The sequence below is a fragment of the Heptranchias perlo genome, chromosome 7 (genome assembly GCF_035084215.1).
Source record: "Heptranchias perlo isolate sHepPer1 chromosome 7, sHepPer1.hap1, whole genome shotgun sequence".
NCBI classification, from domain to species: domain Eukaryota; kingdom Metazoa; phylum Chordata; class Chondrichthyes; order Hexanchiformes; family Hexanchidae; genus Heptranchias; species Heptranchias perlo.
Genome location: NC_090331.1, coordinates 74004881 through 74032437, shown reverse-complemented (window position 1 = coordinate 74032437; position 27557 = coordinate 74004881). Strand labels below are relative to the sequence as shown.

The window sequence follows — 27557 nt, the reverse complement described above, 5'->3', positions numbered from 1 at the left end:
TTGAAAGGGGCCTACCCCTGGGTGACCGGAGGGCTGATCTGAAACAGTCAGTCGTCTTCTTTCCCATGCAAATCAGGATCCTGATGATGAAGTTAGAACCCCAAATGCAATTTTAAGGTACACACGGGCTGTGCAAGCTCCTTCCATGTGTATTGACATTCTGATCAGGAAATGATCAAAAAGAACATTAGAATTTTTTTTTGTGGAACTGGAAGGAACAAGAGTGCTCCTCTTGGCTCCACAAAAATAATGGGCCTTGCCCTGCCTCCACCACTGCCCCCCACCCCCCCCACCGAGGGCTTACCTATGGGCCTCTGCCGGTGTCCGAGCCATCCAACATTCCTGGAGCCGAAGACCAGCAAACTGCATCGGGACATCCACAGCTCTACTGTCAAATTCAAATGAGGCCCGGGCCTCAAAATCAAGGCGGCCTCTTTTCTGCTGAAACAGGCGGGTGGGCGGCCGGCCGGCATGTGCTGTAAAAGCACCTCATGGGATGATACAATACCTTGGAGTTTCAGTTGCCCTTCACCCAATTTCGTATTGCTAATCAGGAGGATGGCAGTGAGAAATGGGCCACTTTAGTCCCCATACTAATTTCCACTGTCATTTCTGGTAAACAGATGCAAATGAGGCAGTAATGGTTTGGTGACATCATAGATCCCACTTTCCGTCACTTCCACCTCATTCACATGCATTCATATTCTCACCAATATAAAATGAGAATCCAGCATATCTAGGTGCCACTGTGAAAGCACAAAGGAACTTAAGGGGCCTACACTGAACCTTTCAGTTGCAGTTAACAGCTCATTGCTCTGTCACTTTGTTACTTTTATGTTGTTTTGCTGTTGTCAATTTCTTCATCATCAATCTTCATAACTTTGGCTGAGGGACTGCCATTTGTCCCTCCTCATTTTAGTTACAATGTTTAGGGTACAATGTTTTCCTCATTGGGATTTCTCTGTATTTGCTTCTTGGAAGAAGAGGATGAAGAGCAATGGAATAAGAGGATGAAGAGCAATGTTAGGCTGGTGAGTCTGCACCAGATGTACAAAGCATCCACCCATTGGTACCTCCACACCAGAGTACACAGGCAGAGGTACTAGATCAAGCATCAGTCCCTACACAAGCAGACCTACAGTCCACGAGAAGTTCACTCTGCTGGTGGCTGTTGAGATCACCATCACTTTTAATTTTATGCTATAGGGTCATTCCAAGTTGCCACTGGAAACATCAGAAAGATTTTGCATAAATTCATAAAGGAAGACACAGATGCTTTGTTATCTAGAGCTAGTACTTTCATCTGCTTCCACATAGACAACCAGCAGCAACATGCAAGGCCGCTCCAATTTTATAAAGTGGCAGTCCACAGATCACTGATTGCACCCACATGACCATAGGTACTGCCTGTCTCAATGCCTTTTCCCATCTTACTTCATCTAAACTTATCAGCATATTCTTCTATTCCTTTCTCCAGCATGTACTTATCTAGCTTCCCCTTAAATGCATCTATGCTATTCACCTCAATTACTCCTTGTGGTAGCGAGTTCCACATTCTAACCACTCTCTGGGTAAAGAAGTTTCTCCTGAATTCCTTATTGCATTTATTAGTGACTATCTTATATTTATGACCCCTAGTTTTGGACTCCCTCACAAGTGGAAGCATCTTATCCACATCTACCCCATCAAACTCCTTCATAATTTTAAAGACCTCTCTTAGGTCACCCCTCAGGCTTCACTTTTCTAGGGAAAAAAGAATGACCAGTTAATCTGCTTTGGTAGGGTTGATTGAGGGATGAATGCTGGCTAGGACACCAGGAGAACTCCCTGTTCTTCTTCGAGTTTAATTTAACGTAGTTATCTGGATTAATTTTTTCCATACCATTTACTATCTTACATTCCTCTATAATATAAGATGCCTTTGTTCCAGGCTCAAAACCCAAATCTCTCCAGTCTTTCCTCATACTTCAGACTCTTGACACTAGGGATCAGCCTCATGGCTCCTCACACTGCCTCCAGTGCTTGAATGTTTCCCTTGTTTCTTAGGCACCAGAATTGGACACATTACTCAAGGCACAGTCTGACCAGAATATTGTACAGTTTGATCATGACTTCCTCTGACTTGTTTTTGGGCTTTGTAGTTCAACATCCTATTGGCTTTCTCAATTGCAGCTCTGCATTGGTTGGACATGTTGAGCGTTGAATCTACTAAGAGTCCTAGATCTCTGAGAATTTCATTTTAAGCTATTTCAACACAATTCATAGAGCATGAAAGTCACCTATTTTTCCTTCCTACATACAGTTCTTTACATTTTTCTGTATTAAATTTTATCTACCATTGTTCGGCCCACTCACATACTTTGTTAATTTATTCTGTAATTGCTGAGCTGCATTCTTCAATTCCACTGTTCCTCCTAGTTTGGTATCATCTATAAATTTGACCAACTTCTAGTGTGGGGCTTGAACTCACAACTTTCTGATTAAGAGGTGCTTCTCTGAGCTGCCATGAACCCTTCGTCTTAAGGAACTCCATCAAACTTCAAGTGTTTTAGCCATAAAGGCAAGTTTCTGAATGTCTCTTGGGAGATTAAGGCTATTCTGCATAGCCACGGTTGATGACACCTGTGTGATTTCCAAGAACACTAGCTGGACAATTCTACGACAGGGTCCACTCATCTACTTGAGCATACTGTTGGCTTATTGAAAGCAAGCTTCAGGTGCCTGAATCCAACTGGGGGTGTGCTGCAATATAGTTTAGCTAAGGTCTCAAGAATTACGATGTGCCGTATGCTGCACAAATTCGCCTTACAAAGAAGCCACTTCCTGGAAACCCTGAAGGAGAAAGGCCACATGGTCAGCAAGGCAATTAGGAAGAGGAGTAGAGGCCACAAGAGGATACAGAGGGTAATCCATTGCTGCCTGCAAGACAATTTCATGCCACACAGAGAGAAGGTCTTCTCTTGACTGTCACATCGGACCACTGTGTTAACAGTCCTTTGTATATATTTGCACAGAGAAAAGTGTAAGAAGGACATCAAACTTACACAGCTCCCATTCATGCCAACTTTAAAACCTTGCTGTATGGTTATTGCAACCATAATTTTAATGAAAACTAATGTTGTGGGTATCCAGTGCCTCTCTTGGTGCCATAGTGTGATACGTGAACTCTTAAATCAAACCTTGCACTTCTCCTACGTGCTGTTTGGGTGACTGAAGTTTGAGGTAGCTGGTGGACCTCATCTCACGGTAGCTAAGTCCTGAGATGGACTTAGTTCAGGCTGGAGTTCTTGTGCTGCTGCATGAGCAGTCTGGCCATGCACCTTTTCAGCCACATTTGTTGGCATTGGAGGATGCTGGCTGGTCAATGCTGACTGGAGGGTGCACAGGAGCTGCCATCCTGTAAGACAGCAGCATCATACATACCCTTTTCTGCCATGCTACTAGTACAAGGCACTTTCTCTGCATCATCACTGATCCACAAAAAAGCAGGCCTAATGGTATAAATGAGTTCAGAAATCCCGTGTGATGCTTGTCTGCAACCCAACTCCAATCCTTTGGAGGTTGGAAGACATAACTTTCTCAATCTGGCACCTCAGACCTCTATGGAGCAGTCAAAGGATCAATAGAAGAAATATATGCTACACTTATGGCCTCTCCCACAGCACGTCCCTCGCAGATATTTGTTGAGATGTGTTCTTGGAAGGTGTAGCTGATTCCTCTTGCCTTGCCTGACCTAGTTGGTCACTAAACTTCTTCCAGCACTGAATGATATTTGTGGCGTGTTGCAGTTTGCACCGACTACCCTAGCCATCTTCTTCCACTGTCCCTGAGCAGCTTTTCTTGGGAGCCTTTGCTGCTCTGTCCCAAACAGGACCTCCCTCTACTGGCTGACTTGCTCCAGCAGTATTTCCAATGTTGCCATGGAGAACTTGGAGGTCTCTTCTCTCCTGTAGACCTCAAAGACATTTTTAATGATCCTCTGCATCAGAATCTATAATGATAAATGACTATCCCTTTAAGCTGCACTCTAGTGCCTGCATTCCAATGGTCGAGCTCCAAAGCAATGGTGTTATTCATGCCTGGAGCTTTGCCCAAATATTCTAATTAGGTTGACACTGGAAACTACGGTGCATTGTTACTGCTGGGGGTTTTGTCCGAGCGGTAAAGCTAGGCTAATTGTTGAACCTTGAATGAGTAATCAATGATGAAAGAGAATGATTACATACATGTTTTAGAAATTAGCCCCAGAATAAAAAAAAAGCAGTGAGTAATTTTATAACTGTACCTGAGTCCTAATGTATTTCAGCATTCCAGAATCCTTTTTACCTTCCACACTTGTAATAGGTATTCTTTTTTTCAAAGAAGGTGTACGTAGGCATGACTTGTCAGAGCACTGGAGGGGAAAAGAGAATCAACAAATATTTAATTTCATTTTGTAACAAATAGTTTACGGTGTTAGCCTAGAATTGCAGCTTTTAACATAGCTTAAACCTGAATGACTCAAATGGAACTGCTGTTTGTACCCATTTTTCCATGGTGAGCTTTACATAGCATCAGATGCAGCTTTGGATGGATGTAAGGAGGACACCAGTTGTGGGAGCACAAAATTGCATGTAAGTGAATTTTAAAGGGATGAAGCAATTAAAGGGGAATGTCACAAAGATGTTTATGCTGTTATGTTTTGCCTAATGCATCAGAGTAGGGAGAGTACCAAATCTGCATACTTTTGCAGAAGCTCCCAATTGGAAACTGAGTGGTGGTCCATTCTGGTCCATTCTTTCTCTAACCCCCAACAATTCATTAATGGATTGTTTTTCTACCTACAAATACAGTTATTATTTGAGAAGGAGAGGTGAAACTATTGTCCAACCTGCAGCCTTCAAGTTAAATCTGGCCTACTTTCTTATTTTTATCCAGCCCACAGAGCTCTATCTTTCAATCCCTCCCAATGGTAGAAACAGCTGGTCTGCCGATGGGTTTGTGGAATTAAAAAAAAAATCACAGGTAGTGCTAGGGGCTTTGTGAGTGGAGCACAATAATTGACATGCAGTTCCTGCTCTCAGGAACCCAGCTCTCCTGCTTGTTAGACCTGCCTCAGAAATCCACAATGTTGCAGGTCCTGATTAATTGAGGAGATAAGGTAATTTAGGATACATTTACAGTACAACTTTAGCAACAGAACAAAGCAGTCTCCACTTTACACTCACGGGCAAAGCTCCCTGCTGGTAGCATGAAGTCGGAAAATCATCCCTCCAGTGTAAATGCATCCTTAATCAGATGCAATCCATTCACTAGTTGCATCACAAGGATCCAGTCCACTGGTGCAAAAGGTTGAATACCCCTGGTATAGAAGGAGATGGAGCCTAAAATCAACCCCATGATATATTTGTGCTGTAATATATTTACTGCAGTCAGCCCTGTAGCAGTCAGATGGAATTTATGTTGCAAACATCATCTGCTAATTAAGATTCTGAAGGAATGGGTCGAAATATTGGAGAGTGGGGTTAACATGTGCAGGGAAATGAGTGTAATAATTCATTGATGATAATTCAATGGTGTAAAGCTCGGTAAGTAGCACAGATGAAAGGGTGGACCACCATTAAGTGCTTGTTTAGAGAAATGATAGAGCAGGAAAAGACAGGCAAAAGACAGGGTGAAAGGGTACCAGTAAGGAGAAGTGGGATCAGTAGAGTATGCAGGAAGAACTGTCAGAAGAAGTTCTGATGAAAGCTTAGACCCAATACATTAAGTTGTTATTTTCTCTTTACACTTGCTGGCAGACCCGCTGATATTTCCAGCATTTTCTGTTATTTTGCTTCAGAAACTAGCATTTGTAGTTTTGTTTTCTTTTTCTTCGTAGAAGTGTCAAGCAGGTCCCAAGTACTGAATAATACTGAATATGAAATTGACAAGGGAAGGGCAAAGTTAATGAACAGACACAGTGCAGTTAAAGGCAATAAGCAAGTGAACAATGGTGTGAGAAAGTAGAGGGAGCAAGCAGCGTTGATGATGCAATAGGTGGCCAGTTCTTTGAACAACAACTTGTATTTATATGGCGTCTTTAACGTAGGAAAACATCCCAAGGTGCTTCAAAGAGGCGTAAGGAAGAAATGGACACCGAGTCAAAGGAGCTATTAAAAGGGTTACCAAAAGCTTGGTCAAAGAGGTGGGTTTTAAGAAGGGTCTTAAAGGAAAAGAGGGAGGTAGAGGAGGAAGAGTTTTAGAGAGGGAGTTCTAGAGCATGGGGCCTAGGCAGCTGAAGGCACGGCCACCAATGGTGAAGCGAATGGAGTCAGGTGCGTAACAGTCAGTCGACAGAGGAACGGAAAGTTCAGGGGCGGCAGGGGTTGTAGAGGTAACAGAAATAGGGAGGAAGCGAGGCAAGGCCATGGAGAGCTTTAAACATGAGAATGAGAATTATAAATGTGAGGCGGTAGGGGGTGGACAGAGGTAATTGCCAGCAGAACTTGGTACAGGTTAGGATACAGGCAGAAGAGTTCATAGAGAGTGGAGGATGGGAAGTCAGCTAGAAGAGCATCAAAATAGTCAAAAATGGAGGTGGCAGGGACATGGATAAGTGGTTCAGTGGCAGATAGACTACTGTAGAGGCAAGCAATGTTACAGAGTCATAATCAAAGCTAACAGGAAGATAATGGCCCCGATATTAGCGGGGAGGCGGGATGGCATTGGCGGGGGGGGGGGGGGGGGCGATTGGGCGCGTGGCAAACCCGCATGAATCAAACTTACCGTTTCCGACGCGATTACACGTTGATTGATATGGTTAACGTTCTCTCCGGGTTTCAGGCCCGGCAGTTAGCCTGATTGACAGGCTGGCTGCCATCAGGAGCTGCAACGTGAGGGGAGGGCGGGAAAGAGAAAGAGCCAGACGACAACCGGCGCTGGACTGGAAGATCGGGAGGGGGTGAGATCGTGGGGGGGGGACACCGGGAGGGGGTGAGATCGGGGGGGGGGGGGGGGGTCACCAGGAGGGTGAAGAGGGGGACATCGGAGCAGGAGACATCGGACATTGGAGCAGGTTGCGAAGGTAGGTGCATTTAATGTTTTCACTTCATTGCATAGTTTTTTATATAATTTATTTAGTTTCTTTTTCCCTGATCCGGCCCTTCACGCCAAGGTTCACCAGGCGTGAATCAGAAGTGGCGGGCAAGCAACCCAGGTAAGTTAAAAATCTTTCTAATCCCTTCATCTGTCACAGATAAAGTGCCTTAAGTACCTGAATGAGGTACATTTGGCTCTTTAACTGACATCCCGCCGGCTTTAATTGCTTCCGAACCCGAACGGGATTTGCGCAATTTTCTGAGCTCCCCCGTCCCCAACGCATTTACCTCCTAAAATCAGCCCCAATTTGTCTGCCATGACAAAGGTTGGGGATATTAAGAAAATAAGTGGGTAAGTTAGTATAGGGAGTGGGAGCGAGGTGGTAGTGGTTATACATGTGGGAATAACTTGAGAGAGTTAAAGAATGTCAGGGATGTTCCAAATTAGGTTTTGACATCTAGCTTAGAAACAGAAATAAAAGGGACATAAATTTGTGTTTTTAAGGCTACATTACCAGTCCATGGTAATGGATTCCTGAATTGAATGAGTTGCTGGGCAGATGGTACTTGTCAGAAGGTGTTAGATTTAGGGATAAATGCTTAGGTGCAAGACAAGCTATTAATATAAAATTACTTGGGTACTTTGTTACTGGATACTGCAGTAATACTAAAAAGAGATTCATGGATCTAAGGGAAATTGCTTACAATTAAATGTTACAGCAAAAAGAGAAACAAAGGGAAAAAAAGAGATGAAATAATAAAATAGAGAAGGAAAAGCTAAATAATCTTTAAACTAATGCAAGGAGCATATGGAACAAGTTTGTGGAATTGAAAATGTGTTTTGAAGGAAAAGTGAGACATTATAGGAACAACAGAGATTTGGCTAAACCAGGGCATTGACTAGGAGATTGAAATCTCAGAGTATCGAGCTAGCAAAAACACAAGCACAACAAAACAGGTGGAGGAGTGGAAATATGGGTTGAAGAAACATCAGGTTAGATTTTCCAATTTGGTATTAATCAGGTGCTTTGTGTGGGCATTGATACTACCTGATTTTGTGGAGCCAGTTTTATTTATGAGAGGCGATCTTATTGAAACATATAAGATTGTGAAGGGGCTTGATCGGGTGGATGCGGTAAGGATGTTCCCAAGGATGGGTGAAACTAGAACTAGGGGGCATAATCTTAGACTAAGGGGCTGCTCTTTCAAAACTGAGATGAGGAGAAACTTCTTCACTCAGAGGGTAGTAGGTCTGTGGAATTTGCTGCCCCAGGAAGCTGTGGAAGCTACATCATTAAATAAATTTAAAACAGAAATAGACAGTTTCCTAGAAGTAAAGGGAATTAGGGGTTACGGGGAGCGGGCAGGAAATTGGACATGAATTTAGATTTGAGGTTAGGATCAGATCAGCCATGATCTTATTGAATGGCGGAGCAGGCTCGAGGGGCTGATTGGCCTACTCCTGCTCCTATTTCTTATGTTCTTATATAATGTCAGCAAACTCCTGGCCCATACTGGGCCTGGTGTTAGGAATTGAATGGGGAGGGGGGGGAAGGTGGGAAAGAAAGTGAAAAATTGCATGGAAGCAGCATTGAAGATGATGGGTAAATGGAACAAAAATGTTGGTAGCAAGGCTGTGTTTTTTTAGGATGTGAGCGTGCTGGTAAGGGCGGCATTTATTGCCCATCCCTAGTTGCTCGAGAAGTTGATGGTGGGCCTTTCACTTGAACCGTTAAAGTCCATGTGGTGAAGGTGCTCCCTAAATGCTGTTAGGTAGGGAGTTCCAGGATTTTGACCCAAGGATGATGAAGGACAATGATTTATGCCCAAGTCAGGATGGTGACTTGGAGATGATGGTGTTCCCATGCACCAGCTGCTTTTCTTCTAGCTGGGAGGTGTTGTCAAAGAAGCCTTGGCGAGCTGCTGCAGTGCATCCTGTGGATAGAACACAATTCAGCCACACTACGCTGATGGTGGAGGGGCTGGATGTTTAGGCTAATGGATAAAGTGCCGATCAAGCGGAATGCTTTGTCTTGGATGGCGTCGAGCCTCCTGAGTGTTATTGCAGCTACACCCATCCAGGCAAGTGAAGAGTATTCCGTCACACTCTTGCCTTGTGGCACGTAAGTGGTGGAGAGGCTTTGGGGAGTCAGGTGGTGAGCCACTCCCCACAGAATACCCAGCTCCTGACCTGCTCTAGCCATAGTATCATAATATGGTACAGCATAGAAAGAGACCATTTGGCCCATCGTGCCTGAGCTGGCTCTTTGAAAGAGCTATCCAATTAGTCCCACTGTCCTGCTCTTTCCCCATAGCCCTGCAGATTTTTCCCTTCAAGTATTTATCCAATTCCCTTTTGAAAGTTACTACTGAATCTGTTACTACCACACTTTCAGGCAGTGCATTCCAAATCATCAGAACTCGCTGCGTAAAAAAATTTTTCCTTATGTCGCCTCTGGTTCTTCTCTGTTCCTGCACTCCCTTTAAAATTGTACCATTTAGTTTATATTGCGCCTCTCCTCTTTCTTCCTACCAAAATGTATCACTTCACACTTCTCTCCATTAAATCTCATCTGCCATGAATGTGTCTGCCCATACTCCACATTGTTTACTACATTTCTGAGTTTCATGTCATCTGCAAACCTTGAAATACCCTGTATACCCAAGTCCAGGTATTAGTATATATCAAAAAGAGCAGTGGTCCTAATACCAACCCCTGTGGAATGCTACTGTATAATTCCCTCCAGTCTGAAAAACAACCATTCACCACTTCTCTCTGCTTTCTGTCCTTGGCCAATTTTGTATCCACACTGCCACTGTCCCTTTTATCCCATTTATGTGGCTGCTCCAATTTGGGTAACCAAAAATTTTTGGGAAAAGACAGTGACTAGCACAATAATTGTGGAGGTGTGAAATGAAGTATTTGGCCAAAGGAAGGAGGAGTGCAACAATCAAACTCCCTATCTGATAGCTTACAATGTGGAGGTGGTTTTGAATAAGGTAAAAGCAAGGAGCTTTGTCTGGTTTGCCATTCCAGGGCACCTGCCTCATTGCAACCTGCTTGGGGATGAAGGCAGAGAACTTGAAGGAGCACCTGCCAGTGCCAACATGTTAGCTACAGGTAAATTTGCATCAAATGGCACAGCTTTGTCACTGCCTCCCTGGGGAAGAGAAGAAATTCAAGCAGAACTCCTCTGACAAATACAGGTAGGTGTGCCTCTGCCTTTAAATGTGGCTGTGAGGGTACAGCCAGAAAGCATAGTCTGCCTCTGTTGGAGCCTGACCTAGCTGGCAAACCTTTTGTTGCTCCTCCAAAAAACATAAATAAAGGGGGAGTCCTATGGGACAAGCCATTCTGCCAATATTGTGGATGTTTCAAAAAAAGGGAGTGCCGAAACACTTCACACAAAGCCCCCTTGACAAGCAAGTGCTGACAGAGCAATACGTCTTCTCGTATTCTAGATCTAAGGATACACTGTGCTTCCAAAGGGGTGCTTTGCTCAGCAAGAGTGTGGGTCAGAGATAGAGCTAAAACACTGTAGCTCTAATTTTCCAAACTATACTCCTGTTAAGTGTGGCTCCCTGCCCAGAGCACAGGATTGTTGAAGTTACCCCTGTCTTTAGTAAAAACTCAGGTATAGTCCGTAGGGTAAAAGTAAAAGATATCTTGGATCCAGATTCTGAACAATTTAGAACGTTTAGGTAGCTGGGCCAATGGCATAATACGGCAGAGGCATAATATGGGATCAAAAAACCAAAAGACACAATATGCATTAAATGGAACAATGGTACAGCATGCTGACCTGGAAAGCACAGATCTTAGCTGCAGTAAAAAGGCAACTAAGATACGAGGTTGCAACAGTGGAGGAATAGAGGTTGCATGGTCATTGCATATGGCATTGGTCAGAGCCCAACTTGAGTACTGTGTGCTGTACTGGTCACCTAATTAGAAAGTAAAGAAGTGAGCTACAATGATAATTCTAATTATCAAGAATTTAAGGTATGAGCAAAGATTGCAGAAATTGGGCTTGTGTTCTTTGAAAAAGAACAGATTTCAAGACGATTTAATTATAGTCAAAATTAGAAAGTAAGAAAGTAAGGCATTTATATAGTGCCTCACATATCTCAGAAACATCCCAAAGTGTTTCATATAGAATGAATTATGTTGTGCAGTTACTGTTGTTATGTAGTAAATGCATCAGCCATTTTGCACATAGTAAGGTGCCACAGTCGAGATGAGTGACTAGTTAATCTGTTTTTGGTGGCATTTTGGAAGGAGAAATGTTGGCCAAGACACCAGGAGAACTCCCTATCCCTCTTTGAATACTGCTGTGGGATCTTTAATGTCCACCTGGACCCCAGAATAAGAAAACAAGTGGCACCTTCAACAATGCAGCACTCCTTCAAAGTGCATGCATGATGGGAATTAAGACAAAATGAATCCAAGCAAAAAGATCACTATTGTGATGGATTCAAACGTCAGACTGTACAAGTTAAAAATGAGGAAGTTCGGAGTAAGAAGGGAAGGTAGGCAGAACCTTTTCACCCAAAAGTTAACAAAGTTGAAGAGTTATAAATACCTCCTTTGATTTCTTGGCCCTCAAGCCTATTTTGCTTGCAGTGTCATCATCTCGGACTGAATCCACAGTGTCTCCATAAAGGAGTTTGATTGCCCGCACAAGCCGAGCACAAGATCGGCTGTGATGCTGGTAGCAACGAGGATGGCAGTAATCAACATGACAGCAGATGAAACTCTGTTGGCTGCACAGCAAAATCATAACCTGAAGAAAATGAACATACTATTAGCATAAAATTTAGAAAAATAGCTTCACCTGCCGATCGACCTGATAAGAAATCTGACAATATAAAGCTAAACACCTCTGTCACAAATGCCTTATTGACGCTCAGACCTAGAGCTGGAATATGGTCTGAAAACTGGCAAACACCTGCTCCTGTATGAAAACAAAGCCTTGGGAAGAAAGTTTCACAAAAAAGAGGAATATAAAAGTTATAGCAATAAAACAGATCAAGCACCCTGTTTCTTTCTTAACGGTTTAAAATCCTGTTAAGCATTGAATAAGAAAAAGCCATCCAGCCCATTGGGCTTGTTCTTTCCCCCAGTTATTGCTCCAATGTGAATTTCAAACAGCCCATTTAATATATTGATTAAAGATTTTGAAAAGTTTCTTCCTTCCACCCAAAGATAAATTAAGTTAAATTCCAGAATGCCTATTTATTCTTACATTCTACATTATTCATCCTTGGCCCATTGCAGTCCCATGATATTTCCAAATTCCCATTAACTCAGAAACGTTCATGCTATCATCAAAAAATGACTGATCGGTTATTTATCTCACTGCTGATTGTGAATTCTCGCAGTGTGAAAAATAGTTGCCATGTTTGCCTACAAAACAACAGTGACTGCACTTAAAAATAATTCATTGTATGAGATGCACTTTGGGAAGTTTCTGAGAACCGCAATAATTCTCTACACAAATGCAAGTTTTGCCTTTATATTTCCCAAGTATCTCCATTTCTATTTATCATTATGACTTTTATTCGTATGCCTAATTAGATATTCATCTAGCTCTTTTTAAAAGCGATATTAATCAACATTGCATTAATTGCTTTAGCTAGGACTCTATTCTGCATATCCACTACTATTTCTAATCTCAAGTCTCACTTGATGCTTCTTAATTTTGTATTCATATCCTCTAGTCCCATTCTCATAGTGCAAATTAAATACCAATCTAAATCTACATTATGGATTTGGATAATAGCATTTCTCAGTTTTCTACAATGAAAAGAAGTTCAATTCTATGAGTCACTCTTCATAACTTAGAGCCCCAACTCTCCTTATAATGCTTCGTTACTCTTCAGAAGGCAAGCTACCCAAAATTGCATACAATATGCCAAATATGACCTGATCAATGATCTACATAAGTGTGCACGCTGCATACAAGAGCCTACAGCATGTCTGTACATGCACATGTTTTCTTTGTTTTATTTATCTCCCCTATTTCTGATAAGATGGTGCAAAAAGAAGCCCAAATGATATAAACCACTTTAAAACCCAGTACAAAGCAAAAGCTGTTACTTATACTCAGCGTGGTATTAATGTATGGAAAACAACCAATGATTCCAAAATATGAGTTATTTATTATTGTATTATCCCTTATTTCACATCACTATGATTCCTAGCTCAAGTACAAGCTATGACACTCAAGTTTGGCATTCCTGAAATAAATGAAAACACAAAATGAAACTCCTTTGTACATACAGGTAACCATGTCATATTTCTATGGTAATTTTCTTCTGTTCCTACTGTACTCAGTCCTTCTGGTTCAATACTAGGTTCACTAGTACTCCAGGGGCTACCTGTTAAAAATAGAGATAAATTCTAAGTACAATCTTTTCACACTAAACACATCTATCATTTTATTTGCTTGAAGATAAATGTATGTTGAAAAATTACCAATATCAGTAACTGTGTCATGGCTTTGAGATAACAGAAGCTCTTCATTTTCTGACTCAGAGTCCTGCCGTGAAAGCTTTCTGCTCTTCAAACTGCCAGCTCTGCGTATGCTAGACAAGGAACCACCCTTCTTTACTCGAAAACTTCGTGCCCCCTTTATTTGAAGTAAACGGGAACCTCCTGGCCTTACTTTTCTACTTGGTCCTAAGAAAATGAAGACTGCATGTCAAAAAATGGCGGTATGCCATGACATTTTACATAGAATGTAAATAAACAACCAAATCTATTATTTACCGATTCATGAACCCCAAACTAGTACAATAACTATTCCCTGTATTAAATGGGATTATACAATGGAATTTGATTGGGATGGGGAGGTTATTTTGCCAAGTAATTTTACACTTACATCAGAATTTACATAAACTCCAAATTAAAAACAAAAGTGATTTCAAAATTTCTAAACCTTAGCCTGTCTGAAGAGGGAGTTTTATTAGTATCATTTAAAACAAAATCAAACCATTCAAATGACTATATTAATCTAATTTTAGTTTTACTTCAGTTGATTTTTGTTTAAACTCACTTCTGATTACATAATTGGTGCAATTGGCTGAGAGGTAGAACAGAAATCAACATCTGCGAGGGAACCAAATTAATATTAAAATAGTAACCTAAAAATACTATTTATGATAGAGGATGCACACTTAACATATTTGCACACAATAACAAATTACATTTATATAGAGCCTTTAAAGTAGAAAAACATCCTAAATTGCTTCACAGAAGTGTAATCAGACAAAAATCAACACCAAGCCAAAGAAGGAGATATTAGGAAGGGTGACTAAAATTTTGGTCCGAGGTAGATTTTAAGGGGGCGGGGTTCTCGAGGCAGACAGAGAGGTAGGGAGTGAGAGTGATTTCGAGAGGGAATCCCACAGCTTGGACTCGAGGGTTGAAGCCATGGCAGGGTATAGTGGAGTGGCAGAAGTGGTTTATACACAAGATACCAGAGTGGAGGGGTCGAGAGGTACCATTCATTTTCCAATGGTATGCTCAATTAGAATTATCGTTCACACTTTACCAGATTTAAATTTACACTGGTGTAGCGAAGTCAGCATGATGAAAATCTATAATTTAAGTTCATTTATAATACTTTGATCAAAAGGAATATACATCCAGTTTGGATATATGTGGAAGCATCATGCACTGATGGTTTTCTCTCATATTGGTGAGTGTTGAAACATATGCAACAAACCTTCTGTATACTGCACTTTGGTAGTGCATTATTCTGAATAGACATGTTGAACGCAGATGCATTTTGAACACATTTTTCTGAAGAAATAGTATTCCATTGGAACTGGCAAAAAACATACTCAACATGAATAGATTAATATCAGCAGGATTCCTAGGATACAGGAGTGCTTCAACTAACTAGACATTGCAGAACCGATAACTGTTACATTCAGCAGGGTGAAAAGCCATTATCTGACAGGTTACAGCTGCACATGAAATGGGATTGAAAGGCTGGCATGAAGGGAAAAAGAAAAGAAACTGGAGACAAAGTGAGGCAAATAAAGGTCTTTTATCTCAATACTAAAAATATTCTACAGGTTAAAAAAAAAATCAATGTTAAACATGAAAGTTATATGCAACTAATAATTACCTCCACTTCAATTAGTAATGACTAGTTAATGTGTTTAGAAATTTAAAAAAAAATCTTTGTTCAATATCTGCAATAATAGTAATGCAGAGCAAAACAAAAATATTACTGCAAAAGTCTAACAGTAATATCTTAGCAGTAATGTCTATAAGTGCGCAACTACAATTTGATTAATTCTGTTTAGAGATTTAAGAAATATTGACGATCAAGTTTTGAAAGGCTACATTCTTTGAAGAATTCTACAGACAATACTCCAGACTGGAGGTGAAGGGGGGAGCGGGGGGAGGAGTCTACCACCTGAAACAAAGGAAGAGTGGATGCAGGAAGAATAACCATAGAAAGCTCTTCAGGTGACTCAAGGAAATTCTGAATGGCTACATCCAGAGCATTGCAGAGGACGATTACTGTTTTTGCACCAGTGGGTTTAGCAAACTGACTAAAGAGTCAATCCACTCTGCCAATACAATTGCATAATATTATACAATCCCACCCCATCATTATATATCTTGCCATTTCCAGATTTCTCAATGGCATGAACGCTGTCAATAGGCTGCTTCAGCAGATGTGCAACCTTCTCTGTAAGGTTCTAGGACATTGGGGCAGTTGTCACAAAACCAACATTTGTAGAAGTAGATATTGGTTGATTGTTGCCCAAAGGCAGACTCTTCATATATGAACTGTTTCTATTATAATAATAAGCAATTTATATTCTATGAAATATGTAGCCTTTGTCTTCTTTTGAACTCTATTTTGTATCTCTATTCCCTCTTCCAACAGCAGTATGTGCCATATTCAATATCAAATACTGAGATGATAACAACTCCTTTTTAATTGGGTGTTTCATCTTACCACGGGCAGTAAATTGAGTTGCTGTGTTTTGCAAACTGTAGCACTTCCGTGTGAGCAGTAAGTGAAGGAATTTACTGCCGTGCAAATGCACGGGTCTTAATGCACACATCTAGGAACATTATCCAGTCCACTTTTAAGGTAGACAACTTTACTGGTCTGGATGCAAACTAAAAGTAACTACAATGGACAGTGATCATCTAATTAACTTATACTTATGATTAAGTTGCAGTTGTTCTTTATATTAAAAAAAAATCTGCTTTATAAATAATACTAAAATTGATTTAAAAATCACTTCCAACCTTTCTTCTCTTCATAGGCTGTATCTGATTTAAGAGTATGACTGCTGCTGTGTAACGAATCCTTTGAATCTTGTTCATCATCAATAATTCCTGCAAAACTGATCTTGCGTTCGTATCTATGCCGATCTAATTCAGGATCAAGACGGAGTCTGCAGCTTTCCAAATCCTTTTGAAGAGAATTAGACATCATTCAGATTAATTTGGAAGTGCTTTTTTAACTGGTTGTTAAATATGAATAGGAAACTTCTCATGTTTTTAGTAATTTAGGTAAAAACTACATGCAACTCCTTGTTTTGTGCTCTTCTGTGCATTTTTCTTCAATTTGAATTAGAAGACTATTAACTACAGCATATTTGGTGTAATCTTTTCTCTGACACAGTGGTTTGCTAACAGTACTAAGCAGCTGTTGATTATACTCACAACAAGAGGCTCAGCACGTGGTCGAGGTAAGCAAGGGAAAGTTTCCCGAAGGAATGTCGTGATCTCTAGAAGAAGTTGGCATGCTGCCATCTTTAGTGCAAACGGACAGCCGCACTTGGTGGGATTAACAGTATCTGTCAGAAACATTGGAATGACGAGAGGCCAAGAAATATTGGTTTAGAACAAAGAGTGTTAGGGGGTTTGTAATCATAAACCACAATCTCAGTATATGGCAATTTGTTGCTTCAGCAATGAAACTCTTCAAAAGCACATGTTTGTCCTGAAACCTCCAGCTGAAATATATTATCTGCTAGGCAGATAGTTTACTTGATGAAATGATGAAAAATAAAACACAGAATTCCATGGCCTCTAGCTTCTATAAATGCTTATATTATTTTATTTTTTGTTCTTAAATGTGTATGTGTAGACTGTCATTATTCAAAAATCCTGTACTTTTCTGTAGGCATCAAAAACATGTAAACAAATCAACTAAAAGAACGCAAGGATAAACATATACTCAACGCCTTAGACAAATTGCAAAGTATTCAAATTATAAGCTAATGGGGGTTAAAATGGATAACCTCTGAAAGCGGGTGCGGGGATCGCAGTGCGGGATTAACCCGGACCCGTTCATGGCGGTGCTGGCAGCACGTTACATTCTGCTGTTTTAAATTATAGCTGCGTGCAGCCAGCGCTACCTGTGCTGTTCATTGGCTGCACGCATCTGCAGGGGGCCCGATATCGCAAGTGGCTCGCACTTCTTAAAGGCAGCCTGCACCTTTTAAAGGGGAGGTGCATTGTGGCTGCAAGAAGTGGTGGAAGTCGTTTCAAATCTGACTCTGTGCTGTGATACTTTGAAGAATGGCTGCGCCTAGGACAGAGCATGCACCAAGGTTCTCCGATGATGCACTGGAGGCTTTGGTGCAAGAGGTGGCGAGAGGGAGGGGCATCCCGTATCCGCAGGGGGAAAGGAAGCCCTCGAGACATATGCTGAAGAGGTAGTGGGAGGAAGTAACGGAGGAGGTAAATGCCAGGTGTATAGCTCCAAGGACATGGATGCAGTGTAGGAAGAAGTTCAACGATTTAAAATGAGTTGTCAAGGTGAGTGAGTTCAAGTTTCAAGTGGCATATCGTACCAACTGCACCACCAGCCTCATCCACTCCTCAATTCACTACACCCCCATCACCCACCTACCAACAATCCCTTTCAGTCAATACTCAACCATTCAAATCATAGGCTTTATCTCACCCTCACACACTTAGCACTATTGCAAGCCTCATACCTAAACCCACAGTTCACACAGACTGGCAGTTATTCAACGATGACAACCACATCACCCAAACATCTCGCAGGACACTCACTGACACACTTCCCTCTTCCGTGCAGGAGAAGGTGGCGCATAACTGGAGGCAACAAATGGTAGTGGCTCCATGAAACATAAACCTTCTGTCCTCTCTCAGGATGACAGCATTCGTGCTCCCACCAGTCACTCCACCAGTGCCCTTGCTGATGCCTGTCAGCTAGCCAGCCCACTCCCTGCAGAGTATTGAAACTTTATCCAAGTATAGGAAACCTTCAAAAACACGTACAAATACACCAGCAGCCAAAAGAAATAATCCAGCAACTAACGTGTAACTCCTGCACGATCCCTCCAACTACCACTCGTGGGGGGTCCTTCATGCCCTTTAAGTCATGTTCAATTATGCGAGGTTAAGAGTTCCAAAATAGCAGCAGTCCCTTTAAATCAGCATTGCACACCGATTTCGTCATAATCTCCCTACTCTGCAAGCTGCTGGCAGTCCTTAGGTGCGCGCACAAACCCCTTCAACAAGATGGCGTCCTGCGCGTTTCCCATCGGAACTGTGCGCACGCATCTTAGACCCCATTTTCGATGCTTAGTTAGCCACGTAGTGCCTAAAAATGGGTGCTAAACGGTCCAATTTCACCTCCAATATGTTTACCAAATCTGATTCATTTATGTTGTGTTTGCTTTGCCAGTGGAAGTTATTTAAAACAGCCATCGCCGATATTTATGCACTGTCACATTTCCCACTGAAATTAAATGAAAAGCAATATCCACAGTTGTATTCATTAGGTCACAAGAATTTGAGGAACAAATAAAGGGACACTCGATCCATAAAGTTCTACCTGTCTGCAGGCAGCTCCTGTACAGTTTTATTCAGATTTCCTTTTACTTGAAATCCCATTCCACCAAATACCATCCAGTGCTGGCATTAAAATGATATCTCTCCAACCCTTCCTGAAAAATAAATCTTCAGGTTCCCCACTTCTATGAATCTATAGAACCAGTTGTCACTATCCTAGTTGGCTGTTTATTCTGGAAAGTCAAAGCTATGTGGGAAATTTCTACTTTTGAGGGATTTATTCAAAATACAACCTGATGGTTGAAATACACACATTCAAAGCTAATGGTTTCTTAACTTTGAAAACAATTCCTGAATTCATACAGCTTTTGTCAGCTTCCACATTATTTGTGCACCTCATTATTTAAAAACCCTGACTCTTAAATTACAGTTTCAAAGGAAGTCCAGGAGTACCTTTTACTCAGTGTACTCCTTGATAAAGAAGAAAATATTAGCCTCATGAGGACCTGCTGTTTGACTAATGTTGCTGAGTGGCTTTGGTTGCCTGCTATTCATTGAAGTAGCAAGCATTTTGAGCTTGACAAATATTAACACCTGCGATGTATTTGTATATTTGTTATATTTAATGTAAGATGTTTGACCTCATGATATGTTTTTTAAAAGTAGATTATGACATGGAACCCCTCGAGTCAGGTTTCCCTTATGCTAGGTCTATTTGATGACAATAGCAAGTTTCACAGCACAGCTTTGAACATTTACCGCCAGGTAAAAAACGGGCAGTAGCAGTTTGGCTGCTGTTTTGCAGCCCACTCAATTTTCCTTTCCATTGACTACTGCCAGTTTTCCACCCAGTGATGAATGTTAAAATCAACCCTTTAGTCATTGGGCAGTGCATCAGTGTCATTATTTATTCAAAACTATTTGAATACGTTTATCAAAAATAGCATACAGAGCAAAAAGTGCTAGTGTCTCTGACCAATCAACTGTGGGGTAAATTTTCATCGTAGTCTTAAAATTAATAGATGCCATGCACTGATGGCAGATGAAGCCCTGTGCCAGGAGCACTGAAGATGAAAATTTAACCTTAAGTCTTTATAATTTATCGATAAGTAAGTTGTTGATCAGGGTACTTATTACCCAAATGCCACACAGGGTCTCGAACCTATTGCAGTCTTGAACCTGAAGGTGCATTTACACTGCAATTGTCTGTCTGAGACCGGTAGCTGCAGTTTGGCTTCCAGCAAGACAGAATTCTGATTATACTGATTGAGTTTCAGCTACGTAAGAGCCAAGCTGTTCTGTTTAGGAGTGAGCTGCACATTCCTGGATACAAGTGCTCTGAGCTATCTCCCAAAAGTTACAAATTTAAATATTTAGCTAATGGGAAGTAGAGAATTCCTGCTCTCTAAGCATTTACATTAAGGCCGGGTAAGTTTACAAAGTGGGGGAAGGTGAGCAATGGCCCCCTGAGCAGTTTGTAAATCAGCTTCGACTCCACACTGGACTTACACTCCATACAGTATCAAACCAAAGTGCCGTGAGATTATCCCGTACAAGGAGTCTCACTCTGCTTCGTTCTGGAGTGAGGCTTTTTAAAAAAAATTTGTTCATGGGATGTGGGCATCGCTGGCAAGGCCAGCATTTGTTGCCCATCCCTAAATGCCCTTGAGAAAGTGGTGGTGAGCCACCTTCTTGAGTGGCTTGCTTGGCCATTTCAGAGGGCGATCAAGAATCAACCACATTGCTATGGGTCTGGAGTCACATAGAGGCCAGACCGGGTAAGGACAGCAGGTTTCCTTCCCTAAAGGGCATTAGTGAACCAGATGGGTTTTTACAACAATCCGGTAGTTTCATGGCCACCATTACTGATACTAGTTTTTTTTTAAATTCCAGATTTTATTTAACTGAATTTAAATTCCCCCAACTGCCGTGGCGGGATTTGAACTCATGACTCCGGATTATTAGTCCAACTCTCTGGATTACTAGTCCAGTAACATAACCACTATGCTTCCGTACCCTTGACTCCAGGTTCCTGACGCCAGATTTACATAGCGTCACACTGATGCTAGCTAACCTTATAGTGTTAATGGACCCTAAATTATTTTATAATAAGCGATTAAGCTAGTTTCAATAAGGTTTTAGTTAACAATTTTTTTCCAAGCTCTACAAATGGAATTCTTAATGACTAAGAGTCTAGCCATGAAAAAAATATGCATTACCAACAATACATACCAACAATGGCCCTGAAAATCCACAGGGCTTCCAACAGAACTGTAGTGGCAGTCCAGCAGAATCCATTAGAAAACAGCAGAGATCCAGTTTCTGCGATTTTCAGCCAGCCTTGCAAGGAGAAGAACTTCCTCACAAGACAAATTATATCAATGGGACAGCTCGATGGAAATCCTATACAGGGAGTTCCCATTTCTCTGGCTTAGTTCGGACCTAACTTGCGACTGGAGGCCAGTATATTAAATGAGATGAGGTGTGCCATCCTCCACATAGGTGGAGGTGGACTCTGCTGGGAAGTCTGGACCCCAAAGGAAGGGCAGGATTTAAAAAAAAATTACTAATAGATTAGCCCACGGGAGCCAAAGAGGATATGGATGCCCCCTCCCCCTCCCCCCCTCCAAACAGTAAGCTAGTACTGGATGTTCCGCCTGCATGGGGCAGGCAGTCATGAGAGATGTGCCCGCAGTGGCACAGGAACCTGCCGGTTCCATGCAGATGAGGTGCCTTCCCGCTGGTTGTACAAACTCTGACAGATTCAGCACTGGAAGGTTCCAGCAGGCGTGATCCAGGCATGCCTGCTGGAGTCACGCTCCACAGGTTTTTGGGGCCTTATTAAATAATATCTCAAATTACAGAGACCTTTTTCCAAGACTGCTAATTTTTCCAACTGACAAAATTAATAGATGAAAATTCACACTGTAAACAAGGTTAATGTTTTTCAATCCCCCTTGCATCTTTTGTATTTATGCATTCAGGTGAAGATTTCCCCAGCATTAGGTCTAGTGAAATCATAACCCGTTTTTATAAATAGGTCTGAAACTTCACTGCAGCTAGCCCAGAGGAAATCTTCCCCACATGTGGTATAAATACAATTCTAAAAAATAAAAATGAAATAACTTAGACCTACTGTCATCAAGAAAATCCTCTTCTTCATCTTCTTTTCTCAGTCGTCTTTTTGTCTCATCATCGTAAATAAAACTCAATATGTTTGCTGGGCTCTCACTCTCTGTATGACACAGTTCATTCAGTCTGATCCCAATAGCCTGTCAGAAAACCAGTATCATTGCTTCAGAGGAGCAATCTAAGTATTTGCATGTAGACAAGGGCTGTGCAAGCAGTAAACTTTTAAAAAATCTTGACTCTAATTTGTGTAACAACATTCATCGTACACACACATGGTGTGATTGAATGCAGGATCATACACACTATTCTTTACATGGTGGGTTCCTGATCTCTGCAGGCCCACCTGGGAGATGCTGAGTGGAAGAAGGGAAAATTGGGGGACACAATGGAGAAAAGAAGATTGAAAGGGGACATGACCTAGGTTGGAAGATCAGAGACTGCACATCCAGAAATCACGGGTGTACAGTTTCTGATCTTCCAATCAGTTATTTTAATTGACAAAGTGTCAATTAATGAGCTGGTGTTAGTAGCTACTGCCATCTTAGACATGGCTTCAGCTTTAGCAGGGCCCTGCATCTAGAGTTATAACACAACCTCCATCTCTTGAGGTCTGAACAGAACAACCACAATCTGTAAACAATTCACAATCAATAAATTAAAATCTAGTAGTAATTGCTTTTAGCTTTTAAGTAAGATCAACTGTTCAAGTTAAATTTTAAACATTACATTTTTAAGTTTGTCAGGCTTAAGCAGAGAGAAACAAGCAAGCTCTCCTACAGGAGAGCTGCTGTGGTTAGTTAATTAGTCAGCTAGATTAAACTGGTTCCAGTAACAGTTGTAAACAATTTTACAACACCAAGTTATAGTCCAACAAATTTATTTTAAATTCCACAAGCTTTCGGAGGCTTCCTCCTTCCTCAGGTGAACGGTGTGGAATTTAAAATAAAATTGCTGGACTATAACTTGGTGTTGTAAAATTGTTTACAATTGTCAACCCCAGTCCATCACCGGCATCTCCACATCACGGCTATCAGTAACAGTAGCAGAGCAGTGCTGACTCATCTGAGTTACAAACAGTAGAAATACAGGGGCCTGTGAGTGCAACCGGCAGTGAGTACAGAGGGAGCAACTTGAAAGTTTGGTAAGTGTGGGAGTCCGGTGAAGTGGGGGAAGGAGGTGCTCATTTGCTTTGCCTTGCTTTTCCTAACTTTTTCTGCAGAGTGGCGGCGGAACTGAGCAGCAGCAGACCGAGAGCGAGGATAAATTGGTTGGTGAGTATTTGACTCGTTTAACTTTCAAAACAAGCGTAACTTAGTAATTGTAAGGTTTTAGTTGTAGTAGAAGGTTTACTAGCAGTTGTGAAGCTTACTGGGAGTAGTAGGGTTTATAAATTATAAATTTAATTAAGAATAATAAATTAACTAACACATAATAAAGATAACAGGGCAGGTGATGTGTAGCAAATGCAGATTTTTTTTTATTTGTTCATGGGATGTGGGCGTCGCTGGCATGTGGAAGCTCCTGGATGCCAGTGTGATTGAATTTCGCATTTAGTTTGACGGAGAGAAGAGTAAGCCTAAGACTAGTGTTTTAAACTTAAATAAGGGCAATTATGAGGGCAAGACGACAGAGCTGGCTAAAGCGAACTGGGAACTTAGGTTAAGGGATATGTCAGTAGAGATGCAGTGGCAGACATTTAATAAGATATTTCATAACACTCAGCAAAGAGACATTCCAATGAGAAAGAAAGACTCGAGGGGAAGGATGTACCATCCATGGCTAACTAAGGAAGTTAAAGATAGTATCAAATTAGAAGAATGAGAGGTGATCTTATTGAAACATATATGAGGGGACCAGAAGGGGTAGATGCTGAGGGGATGTTTCCCCTTGTGGGAGAGACTAGAACTAGGGGACACAGTTTAAAAATAAGGGGTCTTCCATTTAAGATGGAGATGAGGAGAATTTTTTTCTCTCAGAAGTTCGTGAGTCTGCGGAACTCCCTTCCTCAGAGGGCGGTGGAGGCAGGGTCATTGAATATTTTTAAGGCTGAGTTAAATAGATTCCTGATTAACAAGGGAGTCAAAGGTTATAGTAGGTAGACAGGAAAGTAGGGTTGAGGTTACAATCAGATCAGCCATGATCTTACCAAATGGCCTACTCCTGTTTTTAATTCTTAATTCGTATGCCATCACATTTGTTCCTCAACAACAACAACAACTTGCATTTTATAAAGTGCCTTTAATGTAGTAAAACGTCCCAAGGCGCTTTACAGGAGCGATTTTCAAACAAAAATTGACACCAAGCCACATAAGGAGATATTAGGACAGGTGACCAAAAGCTTGATCAAAGAGGTAGGTTCTAAGGACCGTCTTAAAGGAGGAGAGGTAGAGAGGCAGAGAGGTTTAGGGAAGGAATTCCAGAGCTTCGGGTCTAGGCAGCTAAAGGCACGGCCATCAATGGTGGAGCGACTAAAATCGGGAATGCGCAAGAGGCCAGAATTGGAGGAACGCAGAGATCTCGGAGGGTTGTAGCGCTGGAGGAGGTTATAGAGATAGGGAGAGGTGAGGGCATGGAGGGATTTGAAAACTAGGATGAGAATTTTAAAATCGAGCCGTTCCTGGACTGGGAGCCAATGTAGGTCAGCGAGCACGGGGTGATGGGTGAATGGGACTTGGTGCGAGTTAGGATACGGGCAGCAGAGTTTTGGATGAGCTCAAGTTTATGGAGGGTGGAAGATGGGGGGCTGCTGGGTGAGCATTGGAACAGTCAAGTCTAGAGGTAACAAAGGCATGGGTGAGGGTTTCAGCAGCAGATGTGCTGAGGCAGGGGCAGAGACGGGTGATGTTACCGAGATGGAAGTAGGCGGTCTTGGTGATGGAGCGGAAATGTGGTCGGAAGCTCACCTCAGGGTCAAATAGGATGCCGAGGTTGCGAATGGTCTGGTTCAGCCTCAGGCAGTGGCCAGGGAGAGGGTGGCTAGGGAATGGAGTTTGTGGCGGGGACCGAAGACAATGGTTTCCATCTTCCCAATATTTAGATGGAGGACATTTTTGCTCATCCAGTACTGGATGTCGGACAAGTAGTGTAGCAAACCAGAGACAGTGGAGGAGTTGAGGGGGGTGGTGGTGAGGTAGAGAGGTACTCCCATTTAAGGAGTAAGGGAACATAGCAGATTAGGAAATTCAAAAAAAAACACAATATAGGGTCACCAAGAGGAAGCTACATGTAGGAATTAGAGCTGCACCCAAATGTAAATTTCACATTTTAAAATTTGGAGCACTTTATTTCTATTTAGTGTGGACTGCCTTAGCTGGTAAGGGCCATGCTAGTGATAGCACTGATAGCAAAATGGTTAAAGATGAATCTTCAGTAGATGGAAGTGTACAGGATGATATTTCTGAGTAAGGTGTGTGGGGTTTCATTTGCGTCCAAAGTTTGTGCGGGGGCCTCCTCTGGGAATCAATGAAGACAATTCCAGAGTATGTTCTATACCCTGAAGAAATTCTTCTTTGATTCTGGTTTCAACAGGTAGATTAGAACTCTGTATATGCTTCAGTTACATCAAATGGTATAATCTCCCGTTTGTTAAAGTAAACAACCCAACTACGTTAAAGCATATAACTGCTATTCATACTTCTCTATATGCATCCCCCATTTTACCATTCAGGTCAGGTTCCTCCACTACCACCCCAAGTTTTGCTGTTTGCATTTGCAACTACTGTTTTCAACCATCAATTTCCGTTCGAGTCAGTTCATTGGGAAGAAAAAAAATCTCCTTGCGAGAAGAGAAAGTGAGACAAATAGAAACAGAAATTGGCCTACAAGGAATATAGCTCCCTCTTGAAGGATGTTTTTATACAGGCCCATTTTCCTGCTTTCTCCCATACCTTTTTTATATTCTTTTTTAAGTAGCTTTTAGAATGTTGTAATCGATTTAGCATCAATCACTACTTGTGGCAAAGCATTCCAAATCTCAGTAACTCTAAAATGTTTCTTCTCATCTTTTCCTTTATGTATCTCATGCTTACCTTGAAATAAGATCTTGTATCTTCAATTTATCTACCAATGGAAATACGCTATCTGTGTTTACCTTGTCTACCTCATCATTTTGAAAGGCTTGCATTTATATTGCGCATTTCATGACCTCAGGACGTCCCAAAGCGCTTTACAGCTAACGAAGTACCTTTGAAATGTAATCACTGTTTTAATGTAGGAAACGGGGCAGCCAAATTGTGCACAGCAAGCTCCCACAAAAAGCAGTGAGATAAACGACCAGATAATCTGCTTTAGTGATTTTGTTTGAGGGATATTGAGGACACCGGGGAGAACTCCCCTGCTCTTTGAAATAGTGCCTTGGGATCTTTTACACACACTTGAAAGGGCAGATGGGGCCTCGGCTTAACGTCTCATCCATCAAATTTAACATCTCCATCAAATCTCCCATCAATCTTCACAGTTCAAGAGAATACAAGCTTAGTTGCTTTGGCCTTTCTTGAGAAGTCAGAGCTCTCCACTCCGGTGCTTTCCTGGTAAGTCTGTATTGTACATTCTCCAGGGCTATTATATCCCTTCTATAGGGAAGAGCCCAAAACTGCACACAGTATTCCGTATACGGCCTAATCATCATTTTGTAGAGTATTATAAATATATTACAGACAAACACGGATTAGTTTTGAATTTCTCTCTTTTTCTTTTAGCTGTTATTTATTATTTTCCTTACCTCGCCCCACTGACAGAAGAGTTTTGCTGCCTTCCACTGTAATTTCTGATTACGCTTATTTCCAACCACGGGTGATCTTCCTCGTGACAAACCCTTTTTGGCTATACTAACATGGTGTCCCTTCATCCACTCTGGCCAGTTTCCACGGTTGCATCGATGTACAAATCGGGCACACTCCAGGAATAGTGCTGCCCTTGCTACCACTGGTGCTTCCTATGTTGAAGGAACAGTAAAAAGATTTATTATTCAAATAGAGATGTCCAAATCAAAGCTAACAATAAAATACATTATACCCTTCCACTGAAATGCTAAGCAGGTGTAAAACATTTGTTTGTCATTGCTTGCTACATCCTGTGCACAATGGGTGAAAAAAAATTAAAATGCATTTTATTTATTACCATTTAACAGATAATTACAGTGAACTCTAGCAGTTAACATCTCATTAATATCAATATGTATAACCTTTATTTATTGTGTTACATGTTCAAATTAAGCATATAAATGCTTTACAAAGACATGAAGCACATAAAATTGAATAGGACAGCAGAGATCAATACTCCAGAATTTTATTCAACCTGACTTCCTTCCTAGGCCAATATCTACCATTGATTATTTTCATCAAAGTGTGGAACTGTAGTATTATCATTCTTTTTGTGACCCAAAGTTAAGACTGACACCTTGCTCTTCTCAGTTCCCCTGAAGATCCAAAAATAGTTACCCAACAAGCAAATAACTAATTGAAGGATTCCCATTTTATAAAAGTTACAATAAAAAATATTGAATGCAGTTTGGAGGCTTTTTAAAGAGGCCACTCTTAAATTTAAATCAACATTTGAATTGT

General features: G+C 41.4%; 1 protein-coding gene across 1 annotated transcript in view; it reads right to left on the bottom strand.

The window, feature by feature from the left end:
- The window catches only part of LOC137323875 (protein unc-80 homolog), a 254762-nt gene that overhangs the window by 109073 nt on the left and 118132 nt on the right, over nt 1-27557 (bottom strand). The window contains exons 24-31 of the mRNA XM_067987905.1: nt 26717-26929; nt 22001-22136; nt 16759-16892; nt 16339-16504; nt 13534-13752; nt 13339-13436; nt 11639-11839; nt 4286-4393 (exon numbers count right to left, since the gene is read on the bottom strand). Of these exons, the coding sequence (XP_067844006.1) occupies nt 4286-4393; nt 11639-11839; nt 13339-13436; nt 13534-13752; nt 16339-16504; nt 16759-16892; nt 22001-22136; nt 26717-26929 (1275 nt within the window). The remainder of the gene's footprint in view (nt 1-4285; nt 4394-11638; nt 11840-13338; nt 13437-13533; nt 13753-16338; nt 16505-16758; nt 16893-22000; nt 22137-26716; nt 26930-27557) is intronic.